Raw genomic sequence first — 23,751 nt, forward strand, 5'->3', positions numbered from 1 at the left:
TAAAATATTGTGAACAGCTGAGCTCAATTCATACAATTACTGTATGTATAGTAGCACTGGTATGGTATTATTGTGTAACCCAGCTTATTCCAAAAATTACAACACATGCTAAGTCAATGCTAAAACCTCTTTTTGGCATACTTTTTCAGTCACCACTGGCAAGTAGCACAAGTGTCAATAGCTTGTACTATAGGCAGATTCTTTGGTATGCCAAATTCATTTCAGTTCCTGATGAAATATTTCACATAGCACAGTACTCCAAACCAAAATGTGTGTGTTTTGTTCATCAGTGTGTGTGTGATGATCTGTCATGAGAAAGTCATGTTAGCACACATCAAATGACAGGAACTAGTGGTTCAGTTTGATCTATTTTGTCTGAACATATATGTTCAGGCTGGCAAGGGTCACAGCTGTTCTTAAAATATCAAAAACATGTTGTTTGGCCAATAATTAGTGATTAGTGAGATTATGGCAGTAAGTATTGCAGACCTTATCTAACCAATGAAATGCTGACATACTTCACAGTCACTGGGATTTTTTGATAATTTTCATCCTCCATTACAAAGTTTAAAAGTAAAGATGGTTTTAGAATGTAGTTTTTTTTGGCTTTGTAACTGGTGCTAGAAATATTTTTAAGCACAGGTATGATTTATACAGTCTGGGTCATAGTTTTACATTTTTGACCATCAGTCCTGTCAGATATAACATTGTGCTCACCAAGTTAATTTCAGAGTTCTAACAACAAAGCAACATCACCAAGGAGAGATGATCAGACAGGTTCTAAACACGATACCCCAGCATTTTACAAATATTTTAACTATTAATTACTATGTCAAGTCCACATTAAGCCACTGTCTCAGCACTGTATAACCAGTCATAGTATACCACATATACAGGTTATATTTTAAAATAAGCAGATGTTGTGCTCTCAGTCATGGCTTTATGTAATTTCTGTAGCTCTCAATCATAAGCCCCTTTTATTCAGCCTGTTCTATATAAAATTGTGCAGACATGAAATGGGATGCTGTTACACTGTTAAACCGGCAGTGAAGGTCGTCACAGGCTGAATCAACATCTGTGTAAAAGGGAGAGCTGGCATTGTTAGACAGGTCTGTGATGTTTTGATGATTTGCTCTGTGCGCCACTTGCCACTGGGGGATCTAAACATCTCTGAAGAAACAGTTAGCAATTAAGCCACAGGAGTCAAGGTGCTATCACCTGAAAATGTCTGCAAACTGGGGAGACAGCGAGGTCCAGGAGCTCCTTACCCTCAAAGCAGAGGATGAAATCACCTGCCAAATAACAGAGACCGTAATGGGTGGCCTGATTTTAGAAAGGCTGGTAAAAAAGCTTCAAAATCTCAGGTCAAGGCACAGGTGAAGCTAACTGAAAAAAAAACTGGTATTTTGACTCATGCCTTTCCATTTGGGGGACCAGCCCACTCTGCTCTACTGAGCAACATGAAGAAGCCTGTTCCAGTGTCTCATGCATCTCCCCTCCTGCAGTAGCAGTGCTGACACTGGAGAGTAAAAATCGCTAATCTGCACCTCGCAATTGACCAGGTGAAAACTTATTTTTGTCCGTGATTAACATGTCCGTGTTTTACGAGTGTATTCGCCAATAACAAGCCATCTTGCTAATGTTGCTTGTGTTCTGTTCTCTGGAAAACCTGCTGACTGAAAAGGGAAATCAATGAAAGCCCAGGTGGTGACATCGGAAATCAAGGACCTGTTGCTGGCGAATGGACTATGAAGATGAGGAGAGGGATCACCTTTGAATGGAGAGACAAAGGGCCCCATGAGGAGCAGTTTCAGAAAGCAGAGGAATGTCTTGGGCAACATATTTCGAGAGAGTGTGAGATGCAGAGTCAGGCCTCACTTCTGCAGGACCTGAGAGCACACCTGCCAGCTACTGGACCACAGCATGTGACTCCTGCAGCCCAGACGCAGCATTTTCCCTGCCACCATGCAATAGTAACAACCTCCACCACAGTGACAACACATATGACTCATTTCTCTCCTGCTTCCTCTAGCAGCTGGGTTATTTGTACAGTTATTAATACCTTGTTTTATACTTAAGTGTGTACTTGTGTACATGTTCATCGGTGCAGCTGTGTTATTTGTGCAGTTAAATAATGTTATTCCTTGTAAATAGTTATTTGTTGTTTACTTTCTCTTTTGTTATGTCCTTTTTCTTTGCATGCCATTTTTAGACAATAAAACATCTTTACCTGACTCCTCAGGTTTCTCTTGTCATGTCATCATACAATGGACATAATTGCATTCATGGACATTTTGAGCAACTCTGTCAGGCTCATGGAGATTGGGTTGCCTCAGTGCTCCATTCTAGCAAGAAGTGTTTGTTGTTAATTTCACATATATTGTGTAGACCACAACAGGCAACAACAACGTCTGATATAAAAGTGGGTGAAATATTATTTTGCTTGGCCAGGCACCTCCAGTGAACTTTTGAGATGTCCAACCGTCTTTGCTGAGCTTAAACACTGTTGTTGATCGAATGCATGGTGGTTGGAGAATCCCTTCATCAGCCCACTTTCTGTGGGGGGTGAGCTGGGTCTCTGATTGCATGCATGGAAATTTCCACTCCATTAACAGTTATGGATTTCTGTGGGCAAAGCAATGTAGTTAAAGTATTATTGTTAAAGTACTGCTTTGGTCACTCTGACTGATCATTACTATATATATATGACATGTTATAGTAGTGAACTATCAGTATTACTGTTGTAGCTGCTGAACACCTCCAGCTAATTTGTATTAGCCCCTGGTTTCATTTTCAAATTGATTAAAAAATGTATATATATTATTAATATGTACTCAAGTTATGTTACAGCCAATTATCATTTCCTGTCATTAATAATAATTCATTTCTACTAAAAAATGAAACATTTCTTTATTTACTCTCCAGTATGTAGTGCCACTTCAAGACAACTCCTAAAACACAAAAAAAATCTGTTAAGTTATTTACTCACCTTTTTCTTCATGACAGAATATTTGCTGATCTATTAAGGGCAGTTGTCATGGAGGGCCAGGGTGCTCTGTGCTAAGTCAGTAAAGTATAGGTATAGAAATGTACTTAGCAGATGAAGACTGCATGGAGGAGGAGTTATTCCTCCTATGATATAACTCTTTGGTACCTTGTCGGGCTACTTAACATAGTTGACAGATCACAGCCAAGTGTAATTTAGTCCCTCAAGTGTGCCTGTAATCTGGTAACTTTATAGCAAATGATCTGGCTCTCTACCTTGTTTAATAGGATTCTCTATTATTGGATCAAATGCCAAGACAGCAGATTACAACATTGGCCAGATGAGGCATCATGTATGAACATGCTCAGGGTTGGTAGATGTGGTCATCATACATTTGCCCTCAGAGCATCATTCCTGTACTGACAGTGCTATCAGTGACTGGAACTGTATTCGTATTTATTTAAAGGAAAACTTCTTTTCTGCAGTAGTGAGCATTTTTAGTTTTAGCTCATGATTTTCCTGCATTGTTTAACACTAATATTGAAATTAACCTGCCCACAATTAAACGAGGGTGATTGTTCAAAGGAATTTAATTCAACCACTCAGAACATGCTTGCTGCATGCATACAGTAAATTATAGAGTTGTCTCATTGTTGTCTCATTGGATGATTCAAGAATGCAGTTTTTGGAAACCTTTCCTGTTTGGTCAGCTTTGTGGTAGATTGTGTAGCAGCCAGTTTTCATTTCAGGTTTCTGCATTCATTTTCAAAAGGCCTGATGTGTATCGTTTATATCCTCAATGGTGTTGAAATAAATATGGGCCCAGTGTAAGATTAGAAGGCAAGTAGGGTGTACTGTAAATATTACTTTTTCAGGTATTAATACTGCACAGAAAGATGCACTGTCAAGGAACTCACAAGCCTTACTCTACTTCCTTAGTACTGCTAGGGGTTAGTATGTTCTGGGTTTATCAGTGACCTTAAGCAGAAAATGACTTGGCTGCAGATTCAGGTGATAACTCGGTCACTACAAGTGTTTCTGTTATGTAGAAGTGACATTCTTCTGTCTCTCTCTTGTGTTTTTGTGCAGTTGAAAGGACAAAGTCACAGCAGGTGTGCAGTGTTGGGCAGATTTCCTCCTTGGGCACTATCACTGGGCCCTACCTCACCGGACAGTGGCCTCGTGACCCCCATGTGCTCTACACATATTGTATGAAAGATAAATCCACACAGGTAAGCACAACCCACACACTGCCTTTTCACACCATGTGTCCTGCTGCACTCGCTTACCCACAGAGATGAAGTCATATGGCATTTTGTTGACAGAAGTGAAGGTGGGTGTATTCATTTATTGCAGTTCTGAGCTTGATGTCTTTTATTTAAGGAGTTCGCTGATGATACTGGTTTGGATTACATAGGTTTGGCATTGGTTCTTATATTAACTAAATTCAACAGTGTACAGACTCTCTAGCAACTCTTTGAGGCTGCACGCAGGCTCAGAAGTGATTTGAGCTAAATGCTAACATGCTCAGTGACAATGCTATTATGCTGATGTTCAGTGACACCAAAGGCAAACCTGAAAAATTAGTGGAGAAACAGGATAACAATGCCTCCATCCACAGGACATGTGGCATCACTGAATGGTTTAATGAAATAAGTATGAAAATGATATGAATCATATGCTATGGCCTTTATAGTCACCAGATCTCAACCCAGCTGAACACCTATGGGAGATTTTGCACCCGTGTATTGGACAGTGCTCTCCACCACCATTATTAAAACACAAAATGACAGAATATCTTTGGGAAGAATGGTGTTTTATTCCTCCAGTAGAGTTGCAGAGACTTGTCGAATTAATGCCAAGGTGCACTGAAGCAGTTCTGGTGGCTCTTGATGACCCAACACTTTACTAAGACACTTAAGTGACTATATATGGTAACTTCGCAGACATCCAAATGGCGTCGCTACGTGGCCCAGTGAGAATCAATATTATATATATATATATATATATGCCTGAGCCACAGCTGCTAGTTCTAGTTATATTTATATATAATTTGTTATTTATGTTATATATAGATATATGTGTGTTATTTATGTTCAATGGAACGTGTTAAAAATAATGTTCCTTTAACTTTATATGTGTTTTTGTATTTTCTTTATATATAGACCTTTTAGAATTTTTTTAACCTAGACGGGCAAGGAACCACATATGGTAACTTCAATGATCTTGATTTTCTACATGAAAATTGAATATTTTCAAAAATGTCACAAAAGTAAAAAAGTCTTGTTGTGCCCTGCTATGACACTCTAGGGTTGAAATTTTGAATTTCCAAGTATTTCAATGAATGCCCGATAAAAGGTTAATGTTGGATTTACCTTTAATCATGTTTGTACCCAATCTTAGGCTAGCTTGTCGTTATGCTAACATTTGCATTAAACACAGAGAATAGCTGAGGCTGATGGTCAGTAGCTGAATAGCTGAAAAGTCAGGACATCTCTTGCACAATATTAGCAGTACCAAGTCTTGCTGTTATCAGATTTTGTTTAATTTAGCAGCAGTTTTGAGATATTTGTCTAATAAAATAAAAAAACATTTAAACAGGACATAGCAACACAATGTGCACACTCTGATTCTGCTAGAGCCCTGTTGAGAGTGGTTTAGATCAAGTGAAACTACATCAGTTTTACACATCAAAGTGTGTTAACACATGTTAGAATGCTACTGTATATAATGAAAACATTGTATTAAACCTTTTGGATCTCCAGCGGCAGCTGTGTGAAGTCCTCACGTCATGTCATTTGAGTCAGTGTGAGTTTTGGCTGAAGACTGTAAGTCTGAATAAAATCTGGGGGTTTAGAAAGTTGGAAAGAAGTGAGCTCACCAGACCTCTGTAGCCTACCTTTCATTGCTATGTAAGGATAAAGGCTCCTGGCTACATTAGCTTTCTAGCATAACCCACCAAATCTCTGACATAATTAATAGAAGTTTATTATTCAACGTCAATTATTCAGTGTAGTTACCTCTGAAGTTTCCAGTCATGACTAGTCATTATTTCACTTACATAAGACCTGATTCTAAATCTAAGGACTAGAGAGCTGTACCATAGGGCCATAAGTGGAGGATCTTTGTTATCATATACAGTTTCAACATCTGCAACCTGAGTGACTGTATGAGTCACCACTATCAGTCTCTAAAGGTCACACATCTACCAGCTCTGGATAAAGAATGTTTACTGAGGATTCCACTTCATGTCCATGGCCTTACTTCAACATAGCTCTGACTGTAAAATATTGGTATCATTTTACTTCTTCGGCCGTAGTAGAAATAATTCTTGACATTAATTTGTGCCAACACCTTCCTACCCTGTGATCCTCTCATGCTGTTCAGCCTCAGATGTCCCCCCCACGCTCCACTCTATACATCCTGTTTCTTCCAGGTTGTGTGACATTTACCTCCTACGCATCAGTGGAGCTTCAAAAGACAGGAGATCTCTTTGCTCTTAGTTGACCATGTATTATTGAACCCTGAAGTGACACAAAGGCATGACTGTGAGAGTCTACGTGTGTGCTCCTTGCATAGGTTTATAATTCATCAGTCATCAGCCTGCCTGTACTTTCAACTCTTAATCAACCCCCTAACTAAAACACACTAGATGTTAACATTATTACAATGCTATCTTCTTTACATACTGTATTTACAAAGAAGGATTAGGTTAAGTTAAGTTTGTTCCCAGACTACTGTGTATAACATTGAAATTACATGTACAAATTTTAACCCTGTCTTTACACCTGAGACAGATTGGCCAATGACAGTTCAACAGAGTCCAATCAGAGGGATTTTCTAATTACTCTCGATTTTTATTCAAATAATCTGATATCAACTCTGGAACTCTGCTCGCTCAGTTTATGTTTGGTGAAGAGATATTATCTTTGGCTATGAGATGTGAGGCTGTGAAGTCGAGTCAACAGTCTGTTCTAATTTATCCAGTCTGTTTCTGCTGCCTGCAGATATCAGGCTGATCTCACATTTCTTGTTACATTTCCAGGGGGCGTGGCCTGGTCATGTAAGCATAAGCCAGACATATGTAGAGGGGCCAGATGGGCAGTGTCTGTGTCAGAGCTGTTGTCCACTGGCTCCTTGCTAACCACTGCATGGCACAAACCACAATGATGGCATGGTGCAATGCAGCAGTATATGTGACTGTAGTGTTCCTAACAGTTCTATTGATCAATCATTTATTTACCTCAGAAATACATTGAGGTAGAGACCTCATTTACAGTATAGTCAAGTAAAAGATAAACAAAAATAAGAAACTTGTGAAAGTTGAATAGTGTGTGATAGATAGTTATAAACAGCCAAATTAGTAAAATTATAAAAACCTTACAAATAAAGAGAGCAATTATAATTTCAATTAATCAGCTAAAACAAGTACAGCTAGTGAAATAAGATGAAAAAAAGAGAAAATATTCTTAAGCATAAAAATTATTCTGCTTGTTATTCCAGGTTGCAGGTGCACAATGCAAAAAAGTGGATATTCCAAGTAAAGCCAGCACCTGCAACGTAATCCAATCATTTGAGTGTATCCAATAAGAGCCCCACATCAGAAGAGAATAATGAAGTAATGTAAGGGGTGCAACGCTATTAAGGGCCTTATATATAAATAAAACCCAGTGTCTCTCACACCTCACAATGATGAGTATTGTAAGTAATAAATCCTAGTTCAGAGTGATAAACAGCATCCAGGGCGTCAGAGTTACAGCTGAAGCATGCATGTATAAAATATCATCTTAAGTGAAGACTGACAGGAGAGCTGCCTCAATAAGCATCCTTCTACAGTGCAAGAGGAAGAGGAAAAGATATTTTATTTCTATAGAAGAAACCAATTTTTACGCCTCTGTGAACACAATATCTCAGTAAGGAATTGAGGGAATTTCTTCAGCTTGGTACAAACGTTCACTTGGGCTCAAAGGTTAACTGATTTGGTGGTCAAAGGTCAAGGTCACTGTGACCACACAAAACATGTTTTCTGGCCATAACTCAAGAATTCACACTGCATCTGGTCTGGTTAGCAGGGGCCTTCAGCAGCGGGGTGGTAATTCTAGTTTTCCTTGATATGCAGTTTAGTCACCTTCTCATCAACCCAAATTCCAAGATACTCATATACACATATGTTTTCAATATTTGTACCATTCTTGCTAGAGATTATGTGATTATCATAATCAATATTTTTGGCTCTTGTAAAACAGGCATTTATTTTTACAGTGGCAAGAAAAAGTCAGAGCACACCTACTACACATTCATGGTGCAATGGGTGTGTTAGGACTGCATCAGCTCAGACATATTCTTAGGATGTCTGGTGCAAACAGCCTTCTGTCAGTCATTACACATTCCTCCTTGATGGTGGTGAGCTGTCCAGGCCTAGAGGCAGCAAAGCAACCCCAAATCATGATGTTCCCTCCACTCTCACCTCTGGGATATTTCCATGTTGGTATACAGTGCCTGCTTTACACCATACAGTTCTGCATGTTCTTCCCAACTAATTCAGCCTTAGTTTCATCAGTCCATTAAACATTTACTTAGTTGCATTCTGGAGTGTCACACTGCTCTTTGGCAAACTTTTGGCATACAGCATTTTTTTGAGGACACTATGCTCCATATGATAGACTCTTGAACAGAGATTTTAATTAGCTCCAATGATTCCTTTAAGCCTATAGCTGTTACTCTGAGAATCTTTTTTTTTTTTTTTTTACCTCACTGATCATCCTGCATTTTGTATTTGGAGTAATGATAGGGAGAGTATCCACAGAACTGAATTATCTCTGTTTATAGACATCTTGTCTGATTGGACTGATGAATATCTAAACTCTTTGAGATGTCTCTCTCTACACCACCTCTCCCCAGTGTCAGCTGGGATAGGCTCCAGCACCCTGTGACCCTTAAGAATAAGCAGTATATATAGATAATGGATGGATGATGTGTATAACTTCTGTTTATCCCTGTTAAATCACTGCTATCAGTACACAAGGTTTTTAATTATTTAAAGTATTTCTGCTTTGGTGTTTCTTTTTATAATTCTGTAATAATTTATACTGTTTTACATTGACAAACTAATATTACATTATAGTATATTAATCATACGCAATAAATACAAAATCTAAAATATAAGAGACCAATAACTGAAAATACAGGGAAAACTGGAAAACAGTTCAGTATTCACTGTACTTCCTAAAGGAAGCATCTGTTTTTTGTTTGTTTGTTTTGTTTGGTTTTTGTTTGTTTGTTTGTTTGTTTGTTTTTTTGTAGCTTCACTATCATCGTCATAAGTAATGATATCATTTAGCTCACCAGCTACAGCTGTATTCAGATGCAGCACAACTTTTATGTGCAATTATGTGTATATTTGTATGTGTTATTGTATGTTCACAATTTCACAGTGGAGTATGGAATTACAATACAGACATTTCAGGACTGCTCTCATAGGCATCTTTCATGTAAGTGGTGTAAATAGTATGGTTGACTTGGGTTTGGTTTGTCTGACTTGTATGTTGTGTGTCCTTCTGGACTGTATTATAAATTGTGTTTTTGGAGGCAGCATAAGCAGTGTGTGAAATTTGAATGCACAGAAGTCATTCACACACTCATGGAATCAGTGCAAATGACTTTTCCAGTGATAGTGGTAATAAATCCACATAGAAATCATAGACCGAAGGATACTCCTACTTGTGCCTTGCCTGGAAGTCCTGCTGTTAAAAAATGAGTTCAGTCGTTGCAGAATCCAAATCTCAGATCAGTCAGTGACCATGTCAAGAGTGTCTCTCTATGTCTGTGCTCTCAGCTCTGGGTGGCCTCATCTTCCTCATCCTCACCAAGACAGGGTGACAGAGGAAGACAGAATAAGAAGGGAGTCTCTTGTAAAAGCTGTTGAAAATAAACAAATGGCCCTTTCAGTTGGACACATTAAGATGACCAAGACAGCAGTTCAGTTTCCTCTGGGTGTTGGAGAGAAGACAGGGAGGGTTGAATATGTGAGTGCTTGAATGAGTTCACTGTAGTGCTCTCTCTGTCACAGAGAGAGTCACAGAGCTCAGCTCACCTTTCACTGAAGGATGTGTCTGTGAGTATGTATACATATGAGTCTCGCTATGCTGCTTCTGTTAGTTTATCACAATGTAATCCATTGCTGAAACACACAAAGGCTTTAATCATCTTTTTACATTTACAATGTAATTATAACTCAATAGAAATGGGCAAATTATAAATGAGAGATGTAAATTGTAAGTATTTAGAACGGTCATTTAAAGGTCATGGTGCGTATGTTGTTTAACATGTTTCCATTGGTGATCGTAAATCTGAACTGATCAGGGTTCAGTTCTTAGCCATTGTGCACGCCACCTCCAGGGTCAAATTGTACATGAAAATAACATTGCTTATAACAGTTATGCAGATGACACCCAGGCTTACTTAGCTCTTTCACCAAGTCTCTATGGTCCTCTGGGCTCACTCTGTCAGTGTATCTAGAGCAAGTAAGTAGCTGGGTACAATTCCATTTCCTTCAGGTGAATGAAAACAAACCAGAAATCATTGTCTTTGGCAACACAAAGGAAAGAATGAAAGTTACAGCTCAATTCCAAAGCTAGAGATGAAAACCCGAGTTAGAAATATTGGTGTCTTATTTGAGCTTCAGCAGCAATATCTAAATCAACATTTTTTGTCCTCAAACAAATTGAGAGTTAGAGGTCATGTGTACAGACAAGACTCTGAGAAAGGTATTCATGCCTTCATCTCCAGCAGGGTGGACTGTTGTAATGGTCTCTTATCTGGTCTTCTGAAAAAGACCCTTAAATACCTTCAGCTCATTCAGAGTGCTGCTAAACTCGGAGAACACATCACTTAGATCTTCAAACCAGCTACCTGTTACCTAAAGAAAAGATTTGTTCTGCTGCTGGTTTATTAATCATTCAATGATAAGGGACCAAAATACAATTTATTCAGGTTTTTATTGCTTATTGTTTTTTAATGCTTTTCTTTGCTTAAGTAAATCACTTTCAATTGCCTCTGCGTTTGAGAGGAGGTATACAGATAGTGATACGTAGCTGCGATGTTCTTTTCAGACTCCTGGATGTTGGAGTGACGAAAGAGGAGAGAAGAGGAGCACCCACCAGCGCTCTGCTTCGTGGGGCAGCGCCGACCACCTCAAAGAGGCATGGCACTAACATGAACACAAACACATACGCATTCAGGCCAAACCTTTGTCTGAGCCACAGGACTGTATTTTGGTTCTGTGCAAGGTTCCACAAACTAAAGTTTCCCAGAAACCTACTGTCGTTTTCCTTTTAGAAAGATATTTAAGTATGCTTACAGAGGCATGGCACAGCACATGCATTAAAGGAATATGGCATTAAGTACTGAAAACTTTTTTCTCATGTATAAATATATGAACTTGGGAGGTCCAGACTGCACACTGGTCCACCTTACACACTATCCATAGTTTGGATAGTTTTACGTGTTGATCAACTCACAAAACGTGTAAGTTTGTTCTAACACTAGCTTTGTACAGACAGAGGGTTCGTGAGTTGCTGTATATGAAATGTACTCAGTATTTCAGTTTTGGTGACCTCATTTTATCTCAGGCACTGCTAACCTTGTGCCATTTAGCACTTCACTTAAACTGCTTAAATTTCAGTAAAAACTGGAAAAACTGGAAAGTACAATGTGACTCTTACAGCAAAACTGAATACACCCTGGTCAATGCCACTAAAGTGTTAAAGGGGCTATTTGTCTGAAATCATTTAAGCCACTGAATGTGGTTTTTGCCTGAAGTAGGTGGTGGTGATGGTCACTTGCCAAGAACTTAAGCCATTGTTTCGTTTACGATACAACTGGTTAGAGTACGTCTAACAGTCTGCAGAGAGCTCTTGGCAAGTAAAGGAATGAAGTTTGATGCTGAATTCACAATGCCTCTTTGAGACTGTTCAGTAAACAGCTGTAAATGCTAATGCTGGCTGTGTATTATAATAATTAAAAATCCTGTCCATTCAAAGTCTAAGAGGAGTCAAGACAGTTCATTTAAAAAAACAGAAGTGTTTGACTAAACTAAAATGAAAGAATTACCTGCAACAAAAGTCAGTGCACCCTTAGTGAGATGTCATTCTTTTATTTATTTTTTAATATTTTGTATGTGGGATCATCGATAAGTTGGAATGTGGTATGACATCATGAGATAATTATCATTGATAGCCACAACTATCACACTTCATGTGGAAGTCTTAGCATAGAGTAGGTGGTGAAACTTGTTTTTTATCCAAGTTGTCATCTCAGTGGCATTGTTGACAATGACATGACATTCTTGAGAAAGTATGAGACCTACAGGTTTTCTATGCAGAAATGAAACAATAGTGAATCAAGTGCAGTGCAGCTGCTGTTACTGACATTTTCTTCAGGTTGTACACCCTCCTGTGAGACAGAACAGTTGTGGTACATGTGGCTGTATGACAGTGACACACTCGCATCCTCTGAGGCTGCACTCAGCTGCACTATGCATGGCACTCTCAGCTCCACCCTACTGATACAGATAATACTTGTAACTACCCGCTTCCTCTCTTTGCACTGGCTATAACCTGCTGCAATTTATGGTCAGCCAAGCCCCAGCTGGCTCCTCTCTGCCTCCTGCAGCAAAGAGAACAATAAGGGCTGGGCAGATGACAGCTCAGCCCTAACTAATGTGTGCACAGACACATTACTGAGTTACAGGGCTGCAGAGGAGGACAAGCACTGTCACAGATTGCACGGATGTCAATAGACAAGGTGCAAGGAAGAAGAGGGGATGGATTTTTTTTTGTTTGTTTTTGAGTCAAAGCAAATCTTGTTTTGGTTTAAAAAAAAACAAGTTTTAGTTGGGAGCCACTAACATGTGAGCTAGGTGTGAGAATCGGGGTGAGAGTCGGGTAATGTTGTAGTTTTTACCAGCAATGCAGTGTATTTATATTTTATACCTGCCTCTCTGTATGTTAGATTTGTTCTGCATCCTGCATCTAAAATGTCACTATATGAAAAAAGTATGTATTAACTATATAACTAAGTTAATACAGGAAAATGGCTCCTGTGATATTACATCATTGTATAATTATTACTGATATTTTACACATGTAATTGGCATTTTACTGTAATTAGCTACTTGAGTACAGGCTAGTTTCTAACTACAGTTGGGTGGTAAATCTCTCTCTTAAAGTAACCTGTAACTCCAGCTGTCAGATAAATGTAGCGCAATAGAACAGTGTAATATTTTACCTCTGAAATGTAGTGGAGTAAAAGTATGAAATAGCACAAAATGGAAATACTTAAGTGAAGCGCAAGTACACAATATTTGATTGAACACCATTCCAGTACTAATTCTCAGTGGCATTGATTCCACAACATGTTGGAAACATTCCTTGAGACTCTGCTCCACGTTGCCACGATCAAAGATATTATTTCTGCTCATTTGTCATCGGCACATTCATGCTGCCAGTCTCCTGGTGACTGAGCTCACTGTCATGTTCATGAAACCAGTTTGAGATGGCATTTGCTTTGTGACATGGTGCGTTATCGTGGGAAATCGTGGCTATAAATTCAAATCATGATTGATTGGTATTAAGGGGCCTAGACTATGCTTAGAAAACATTACTCACAGCATTGCATCTGTTAACACAAGGCAGGTTAGATCCATAGATTCATGCTGTTGATGTTTCCAGCCTTTAGCTGTTCAGTTCTGGTGAGCCTGTGTCCACCACAGCCTTGGATTTCTGTTCTTAGCTGACAGGAGCTGAACCTAACGTGGTTTTCTGTTGTTATAGCCCATCTGCCTCAAGGTGTGAGGTGCTGTACATACAGGTGTTCCTAATAAAGTGTTTGTCAGTGTAGTTGTTACTTGCAGTCTTTTGAAGTCTTCTTTATTCAAACCCCTGTTCTTCGGTTCTTCTATTAAAATTCTGACAGAGTAGCTGCTGAAGGCATGTGAGTAATTTCAAAGAACTCATTGGCCTGTGGTATTATGAAACATGTCACTGACAGTTTCACTGGTCCAGTTTCAATGTGCAACATCTCCCTGCAGTGTACTATCTATAGTCAAGGGTAAATTAATCTACTACAGAATTTACTGTTAGAACCAGAATACTCCTCCTGCGACAGGATGGGTACTGTCATCATTGTAACTTGGTTTTGCTCATATTTATGAAGTTAACTTTTTAGCTATAATCTGTGCTGTCTGAAAAGTTCACACTGTTTGGCTGTCAGTGTCCTGCTCTTATTAGAGACCTGTCTGAATCAACAGTGTTAATGTTAGCAATCTTTAGATAGATATTGCCATGTAACTGACACTGAGTAAGTATGTTAACTCCTTGACTGTTCTCTACATGTGTAACTGTAAAGTCTCATTTTGGCAATCATCATTATCCTATAATTGTGAAGTTACATCATTTTTTTAGTTCACCATCCCCATCTAAACAATTGTGGTGAGCTGCACAGCATACTGTTGAACAAGTTTATGTTCCGGAAGAGAAGCCAGACCCCAGAATCTTTACTTTGGCTCTCCATAACATCAGAGTATTGAGTAGTTTCCCACAGTCCAGCAAGAATGTGTTAAAGCTGCCACAGTGGCAGTACTCCTTGTTTCATCAAATCCCAGTTATGATCCAAACTGTCACTGTCGTTAGCATTTTCATAGCGAACGCAACACAATATTATCTAATCTGAGCTCAAAGGCCAGACTAGCTTCCAGTAGGATCTCATTGTCTTCATTCTGTACATACAGCTGGTGTCAGGGGTCAGCACATCACCTAAATGTGGACTACGGTCATATAATAACAACATATAGTTACAGTGTGGTTATTGAAAATGAGAATCAGAAACATTCTGTACTGGGCTCAAAGCTAATTGTAATTCTTTTAAATTTTTTTGTTTTTTTAATGAATCCATTAATTGTTCAGATCAGTGTCAGATAAAGGGGAAACACAGTCATTGCAGCTTCAGTCTGAAGGTCTGATATTTTAGTTTTGCACCAGTTGCATATTGCATCTGTTCTCCTTTGGATACCTATTTGTATATCTTACTAATACATAGCACTGCTATGAAAGAAAAACTGTTGAGCTGACACTTTACATACTTTTGTCAACTCCCTGCAGTCACATATGACAGCCTTAACTGTATTTGTGTTATACAGACTGGTTGCACATCTGTTGCAGAAAACCTCAGGAGTGCATGGCCTGAGTGAAGGCTGAAAGGGAAACACAAACTTACAACACTACTGTGGAACTGTAACTGTGTAGAGGGCCAGTGTCAGAATTGTGTGAGGGAACATGTTTGAACATGTTCTGGAGTACTGACGTACAAGTGAGTTCCTGTGGCTCTCTGCCAGACACGTGGCCAAATACACAGATAGTTACAGACGTGAACAGCTACAACTGTAATTAGGTTTAGCAGATGTTAACACTGCCTGATGTACATTTTAGGTCATGGGTAGAGCTGGGTATCGTTCAAAAATTTTTGATACTGGTACCGATACCGATCCCTTGACTCAGATACCAGTTCCTGAATGTCACTTTTTTCAGTACCAGTTTTATAAAATCAATTCCAACAAAAAGAAAATTACATCACACATTACAGCACATTACAGCACACATCTTGAGTTTTCCACTCAAAGCAGTTTTCTAACATAAAAAGTAAACAACAAATATTTTTTAGTGCAAAAAAACAGTTGCAAACAAGTGACAAGTTAGTGTCTCTCGTTCAAATGCTTCATTAAATTGGTTTTGTTGCCGGCCTTAGCAACAATGCCCTTTTTGGAAATATTGCATATGGCATCAGTCTTGTTAAAATGGAGACATACTTTTGACCTCTGTGGCATTTTTTTAAGCCACTTTGACACACACGCTGTAGTTCACAACACAGATACACATGAACCCCGTCTGTGGGCATAACCACATAAGTATTTTTCCTGCATGCTTCTACTGCGTGCAATATTACAGCCAATCACTGGCAGCATTATCAGATCTTGATCATGTGATTAACTCCTTGGCACCGAAAGATAAGGCATCTTTTGGTGCCATAAAAGAACCGAAGTTCGGTATCCAGCCGTAGTCATGGGTCACTGTATCCCAGTTTCAGTCATTCATGTGCACTCTCAAACATTAGGTAAAACTGCAGACCGTGTAGTGATGGGATCACAGCAGCTGCGATGCCTGTCATTAGTAATGAATACTACAGTTAATAATTACTACTGAGAACTCATGGGTCAGAGCTTCAACATGTTGACAGGTGTCACAGCTGTGTGTGATCCCATCCCAGCAAGATGGTCTGGAATTTGTTTGTGACAGTTATGATAACACTTTCTCTCAGTTATGACGACATTGTAACATAATATTAAAGTAACTGTTGAAATGTGGGAACGCTATAATGAGATCTGCCAGAGCACAGTATTGAATAGAACTATGATATGTGGTGACTCTCTGGTCCACCTGCCTGCATAACGTTTACCTGCTCCCCCCCCATCTCCTGTTCGATTCCAGCAGATTGCGAAGCTTCGGCAGCATCTCCAGCGCAGTAAACAAGGAGGACGCCACAGTAAAGACAAAGATCCACCGTCCCCCATCCAGTGCAACATCATCACCCACACCACCCTCACCAGCACTACCAACCACACCTCCACAGCCAGCCACATTCAGGTAGGGTATTGCCGGAAAATCTGATGTCAGTGTTATTTAAATTCACTTATTTGAAAACATTAGTATGTAATCAAAGTTTTTTCAAAGCACCACACTTAGACCGATCAGTCACAATATTTAAACCACAGGTGGAGTGATGACAAGCCTCCTGCTGCTCCTACAACTCCACTCAACACCTGCTGCTCTAATTAGAAATTACTTATATTGCTATTAGTTTTATTGCTACATTAGCAGTTAATACGTTACTTATTACTGTTATTATTACTACTACTGTATTACTGGCATCACCTTACATTTTATATGGAACCTGTGTTATGCTATGTTCTTCTCCCGCTGTTCTTCCCCAGTCGCAGGATCCTATCCCAGCAAAACAAGCAACCGCCACACCTCAAAAACTGCTCAGACATGGCTCGAGAAAGAAAGAGCCCAAGTGTCTAAACACCCCCCGATACCAATCTGATCCTGCATCCGACACCAGACTCCGTAGAACACTCTAAGAGGCCTCATGTCAATGCCCCGACGGGTTAGAGCTGTTTTGGTGGTGTGAGGGGGACCTACATAATCTTAGCAGGTCCCACAGATGCTCAGTCAGTTTGGGATCTAGGGAGTTCAGAGGCCAGGTCAACACCTTGGGCTCTTTGTCGTGTTCCTTGAGCCATTCCTGAACGGTTTTTGCAGTGTTAGCGGGGGCACTGTCCTACTGGGGGAGGACCTGCTATTGAGGAGTGCTGGTGCCATTAGGGGTGTGAGCTTGGTCTGTGTTAGTGTTTAGGTGGGTGGTACATGTCAGGTAACATCCAGATAAATGCCAGGACCCATGGTTCCCCAGCAGAACGTGGCATTGTACTGCGATGATAGATGTTATCCACTTGACCTGTCAGTGGTTTTTGGTTGTGGCTGATCAGTGTGTATTACAATAGGCCAGGTACTTTCACTCACACTTCCAAGTCAGACTAGGGTCATCAGGTTGAGAGAAAGTTGAATTTATGTTATTTATGTTACCTCTTTGAAGACTAATTATTGTCAGCATTACATTAGATAAATGACATCAGGCTGTGGTAAGATTCACTGATAGAAATCAGGATTCTCCCTGATCCTGGAAAACCTTTTTCAAACCTTTCGACTTGACTTTCCATTTTGCTGCGAATGAACTGTCAGACCTCTGCAACAGCTGGCAGCTGAAACGAGGGCTGTGTTCAGGTACCAGATGAAGTAAGAATGGCAAGGAAGAGAACATATGGGCTGCTCTTTGGTTATGTTCTGAAACCCTCTGAGCTCAGATGATCCCACAAAATTTGCCTCGTTGAATCATGTCAGGAGACACTGTACAGTTAGACATAATTTGGTTAGTATGGGGTTTGGGTTAGGCTGTCCACAATGAATGGAAACCAATGTAATGTCCTAACAAGGACAGCTCCATAAACTTAATGTGTGTGTGCACTGCAGCACTTTTCCATGTCGAAGTCGGCCCAGATGCCGCTGTCCAACATCACAGTGCCAAAGCCCTCCATCTCAAGGGTGCCCAGCAGCATGGAGGGCATCAACCATGAGCTGGAGAAGGTCTTCATCAAAGACAATGGAGAGAAGGAGGAGCTCAAGGTGGGGCTCTGTGTCATCTCAGTTCATACTGAGACAAACTGTGATCAACCCACTGTACTAGTAAACCTGTTTATTAGTCCAGTTCTTGTACTGGTTTGCTTTGTCTCAGTTGTCATTAGTATTCTGTTCTCCTGCTGTCTGTCTCGTCTCGGACTCTGCAGTCCCTGGAGGTTCCTGACGGGCGACGAGCACCCTTCCCTCCCCAGCAGCGCAGCAGCAGCAGCCGCAGCGTGGACACCCAGACTCCCTCAGCCCCAGGCCGGTCCAGCAGTTGCTCCAGCCTGTCGCCCTGTCCCTCGCCAGCTTGCCCACCAGGATCACATGACGGCAGCCCCTACTCCACAGAGGACCTACTGTACGACCGTGATAAAGGTAAAGAACATCAACTGTTGAAGCATCGTCATGAAAGACAAACAAAACTGACCCCTGGGGTCACTGAGTTTGTGTTGTTCTACCAGTTGTGACCACATGTTTCTAGTGGATCCTTGAAAGCTCTGCAATTTTAGAAAGGAGTGCATGAAATGAAACCCAGGACAGTCTGAATTGGCATATGTGTTGTCCATATTTTCCATTTTATATTCCATAACAGTTGGTTTGTAATTTTTACTTTAATAGACTACATACTGTAAGCAGTTGTACCCAGTACTCAGTATGAGATTGCTTTTCTAATGTAAAACTTACTTGACAAGATTATGTTTCTTTTTAGACACAAAATAAGGATCATTTCCCATTTACTTTCTTGAAATCCCTTATTTGCAGCACTCTGAAGCCGGTATCTACCCTTTATCTCTGTTCATAGACAGCGGAAGCAGCTCACCATTGCCCAAGTTCGCCTCTTCACCCAAACCCAACAACAGCTACATGTTCAAGCGAGAGCCACCAGAGGGCTGTGAGAAGATTAAAGCTTTTGAGGAGATGAGGTAAAGACTGATGCTTGTGTTGAATGAACATCTCTCTGCTGTCTAAGCAATGTGTGATCCTCACTGACACCACCTATGTTTCTCTGCAGCTCGAGGCAGTCCACATCGGCATCAGTCCCCCTCTTCTCCTGCCCCGACAAAAACAAGGTCAACTTCATCCCAACAGGTTCGGCATTCTGCCCCGTCAAACTCCCCGGCTCCCTGCACCTCACCCCAGCCTCAGAGCCTGAGGAGGACGAGGACAACGTGGAGGCAGGCCCCGGCTCAGAGCCCCAGGGGGCCACACCATTCTACGGCGCTCCCTCTCAGGTCTCCACGAGCACCAGCACAGACGACCCTCCGGAGGAGCCCAGCTCGCCCTCAGAGACTGCAGACGCCCAGACAGACAGCCCGGCCATCAGCTAGACCTGAGCAGAGCTGGCCTCTGGCTCCGGGATCCACGCTAGCGACCACCGACTATCACCACTAACTGTCCCACAACACCTCCCTCTGTTCTGCCAGGGGAGTCTCCGACTCTCTGTGCTGACCCCCTCCATCCCCTTCTATCTCTGCATGACGTAGCAACAATGTCCCGATTAACCACCACCGCCACCACAAAGACTCGCCACCTTAATGTTCTCTCCTGCATAATGTCTGAGCTGTTGTTGGTAGGGTTGGTAAGGACCTGATGGTTAAAGGTTACTGTATGCAGGCACCAGTGGGAGGAATGGAGCACTCTGGATGGGGGGGTGGGCATGCATTTTAAACTGGTAGTATATTTCTGACTAAATTATGTGTTGTGTTCTGTTTCAACAATCACAGTATGAATAAGCTCTCTCTATACATATATACATAAATACAGTATATGTGTATATATATATATATACACATATATATGGTATATGTGTGTGTGTGTGTACGTATATACACAGGCGTCCGTGCGCGCACACACACACACACACACACACACACACACATACACATATATATATATATATATATGTGTGTGTGTGTGTATATATATATATATATATATATATATAAGTGCATATAGATAAGAAAAATGCTTGTTTAAAAAAAAATCCAAAAATGTGTATTGCTGTGTTATGTACTGAACAGGAAAAACAGCTGTACTATTCAGGATTATGTTTACACTATCCAGGTCATATTGTTAAGCCCTGTCTAAAAAATGCAAAGAGCAAATAATTTTGGCTAAGACTAAAAAAATACAAAATGGCCACAAATTGGTTGCACAGTGTCTGCATCTGGCCTCGCTTCAGGTATTTCACAATCAGAGTCTATACTCAGGTAATTTGGAATGTATGTCCATATAAATATCTGCAGCTTGACAAAAGCAGAGCAGATTCACTGTCATTTATTCCTGGTTTTTTCTCATTCCCAGACAAATTAATCCTTTTTGTTCCAGAGTCTAGACCTGTGATAGGAGCTGCAGAGGGTAAAGGGTTAAAGTAGTGGGCATCCCCTCCTGGTTGCCTTTTTCAACTGGTGGTGGGATACTGTACGGACCACACACACTGTGACTGATGGCATACGTGGCTGTGTGTATACTGATGGAAGCATGCTGGACAGAGACTTGAAAGACGTACAGTGGTAGTCTGTTATTTAAATCTGATGACAATGTGTGACTGGCTCTCTTGAGACTATCAACAAGTGGACGAAATGGTCAAGTCTGCAGTGCCATCACATGAAAATCACACTGAAGTATTTGGTTCTATACATTTGCAGATTGGAGGTGTAGTTGTACAAACATTTTTCTGAGGAAGAAATTGTCTTATTTGTTAAGTGAAAGCCCAAGTCAAAGCAATTTAACCTGACTTAATCAAGACTACAGCCCATCTGATAATGGATTTCTGGGGACCATATCAATATCTGTGAATTTCGAAAAACAAAAAAAAAATCTCCCTGTAGGGGTCTAATAGCCAATCCAACCCAATACAAAACAACAAAATCAGACTGACAGATGTACCGAGTGTATGGTTGGACCATTCATTGTCAGTGTGAAAAATTGAGGATGGAAACTTGTTGTGGAATTGCTATTAACAATTACAGTTGATGGAAAGTAGCTAAAGCCTGCATGAAAAGTCACTGATGTCGCTAGATATCCATGACGTAACCATACCGTATTTGTCTTCTGCCCAGTGTCAGCTGGTTCCAGCCCTTTACTTGTTTGTTTCTCTCCTACTCTCTGCGCTCACATATTAAGTATTTTAACACAGCGGAATTGCCAATAAAGCTGTTCTCATGTACATGTTTTTCTGTTGCTGTTGTCAGACAACAGAACAAGTACAAACTAGTGACTGAAACACAGCCCACTAAGACTACATGTTAACCAGGCTGTTGGTCTGCACTGCTAAAATTTTATAACTGTGACATCTGACCAGTGACTCTATTCTACAGAAGGTAGCTAAGGTTTGTCCAGAGAGTCACTAGATTTACCGCTAGGTGCTTTTTGAAAGAAGTCACTAAAGTGAAAAGTTGATAAATCTAGCGACAGAGGTGCTAAGTCATTAGCTCTGCCAACTTTAAGCATCCTCGGTAAATAGTTTGTTTTGTTGCCCCCAAGTGGCAAAAAAAAAATCAATGAATGCAGTTTCAAATCTGAGCAAAGCACGAATAGAAACTACAGATCTGATCAGACATTTGATCCCTGCTTTTGGTACTTCACAGTATCTTTATAATCATTGGTACAAACACATTTCTGTGGGTAACAGAAAGTAATCAGGTATGCTATCCAACCCTAACCCCTACAGTGGATGTAGCAACTGTTTAGTACAAGCAAAAAGTTAGGTCTGGCCTCAAGATGAATGTTTGTACAACTTTTACCCCCAGTCTGCATTCAGTTGATATCCAAACCTAGACTGTTCTGATAATCCACATAACTGCTATTCCATTAAATACATTCCATGAGATTTTAGAATTCAAGACATAAATAGATGATGATTCATTCCTAAAATATCTCTCAGCCTTTTGATTTGATCGCTAAGAGACTAGCTACAGTACTAAGAGATGTTTGGTTGCATATACAGTAGCAACTTCATCTGTTTGATGCACAGATAAAGGGATCACACCTGCCTGCCTTCCTCTCACTGTCTGTTAATACAAAGTGTTGTAGGCATCCTGATGCTGCCACCAAGCAACAAAATCTTCTGAGGATCTCATGTACTCTGTGCAAAACACCATCCTGTAGGCTGTTAAATGAGCATCACCATGCCCAAGTGTAAATGATTCACCACTTCCATTTGCAAGAGTGAAACATAATCCACGTTTATTTTGATATCTGGTGTGCTTGTGGAATCCCTGCATTGATGTTGCATTCATATTTTGCATTTACGTGGCTTTTAAAGAGGCTCAATGCAGTGTTGTGGTTTTTAAAGACATTTCAGCACCTTACCAAGAGCTATAGCTTTCCCAATGTCCCATATATACTCGGCATTGGTAAACTAGATGTGTGCAATAATAGGAAAAAAAGGTGTTGTCCTTCCGGATGTTGTCCATTCTTTGACTCAAGTGTCTCATCTTGCATTCCTTTGGTTTTGAGAATGGGGGCTGGATCAGCAAGTAGTTCTTTGCTAAAGCCATCAACCAATACAAAACCAGCACTGAGAGTGACCAGAGCACATCACTGGCAGGTCAGAGTGTTCATAACCTCACTACATGATACTCCTTGTGTAATCTGCGTTGTCAAAGTTCATGCACAATGGCAATAAAAAAACTATTGGTTGTTTTGTCCACTTTTTAGTATGTGTACATCAGTAAAGGGGTCTGTGAGCATCACTACTGATAACACAGCATTGGACATAGGAATGATTTCTTAACATGCAGATGTTTAGCAGGTATGTTTACAGGCATGTTTTCCATCTTAGGTTAGCGTGTCATCAGGCCAATATTTGCTGACTTACACTAAACACAAAGCACGACTGATTGAGACCATGAAACTTATGCCGAGCAACAGCACCTTCTGCAGCCACAAGTGGTAATTAGGTACAGGACACTAGTGCATTAAATTCTGTTGGACTCCAAGGTTGAGCAGTCATGAGCACTGGAAGCAGCTAATGTAAAAAAAAAAACGAAGCCTTCCAAGCTCTTAACCAGAGCTCCGACTGTGTAGTCCCACTCACTGAACTGCCAAACAAGGTGTATTCCTCATTTCTCATCTACTTACCACTGATTGACCAAATAGAGAGCATATTTCCTATAAACCTCTTGACCTTCCTCCACCCTCCCTGATGTAGACAAATGTTTCCAATGATACTGAATATGACTTTCGGGGGAAAAAAAATGTTGCAAATTATTCACAAGACAGAGAATATGTGGAGCCATGAAAAATATGTCTTGACTTTTAGTGTTTCCATCCAACCATTTGCTATAAATGCTCATCTTTGGGGGTTGTTGGGGACTAGAGCCAATTCCAGCTGACACTGAAAGAGAGGCAGGGCACACTGGACAGGGCTGACACACAGACACAACCATTTGCGCTCATATTCACCTCAGGTCCATGTAACTTGTAGGGAATTTGCACAAATAATTCCCAGAAAATTATTTAAAGGGC

General features: G+C 40.4%; 1 protein-coding gene across 11 annotated transcripts in view; it reads left to right on the forward strand.

Annotated features, from left to right (window-relative positions):
- Nucleotides 1-22,933, forward strand: part of glcci1a (glucocorticoid induced 1a) — a 54,605-nt gene extending 31,672 nt beyond the window's left edge. For 3 of the 11 annotated variants that reach the window (XM_051078768.1, XM_051078777.1, XM_051078791.1), the window contains 4 exons: nt 18,130-18,282; nt 18,444-18,654; nt 19,082-19,202; nt 19,292-22,933. In XM_051078768.1, the coding sequence (XP_050934725.1) occupies nt 18,130-18,282; nt 18,444-18,654; nt 19,082-19,202; nt 19,292-19,607 (801 nt within the window). In that variant the 3' untranslated portion in view covers nt 19,608-22,933. Of the gene's footprint in view, nt 1-4,075; nt 4,219-11,097; nt 11,188-16,527; nt 16,684-18,129; nt 18,283-18,443; nt 18,655-19,081; nt 19,203-19,291 lie in introns of all 11 variants that reach the window. The other 8 variants (XM_051078772.1, XM_051078787.1, XM_051078770.1 and 5 more) reach the window with 8 other exon arrangements.
- Nucleotides 22,934-23,751: the final 818 nt, after the last annotated feature.

This window comes from Lates calcarifer, linkage group LG3 (assembly GCF_001640805.2).
Source record: "Lates calcarifer isolate ASB-BC8 linkage group LG3, TLL_Latcal_v3, whole genome shotgun sequence".
Classification (NCBI taxonomy): domain Eukaryota; kingdom Metazoa; phylum Chordata; class Actinopteri; family Centropomidae; genus Lates; species Lates calcarifer.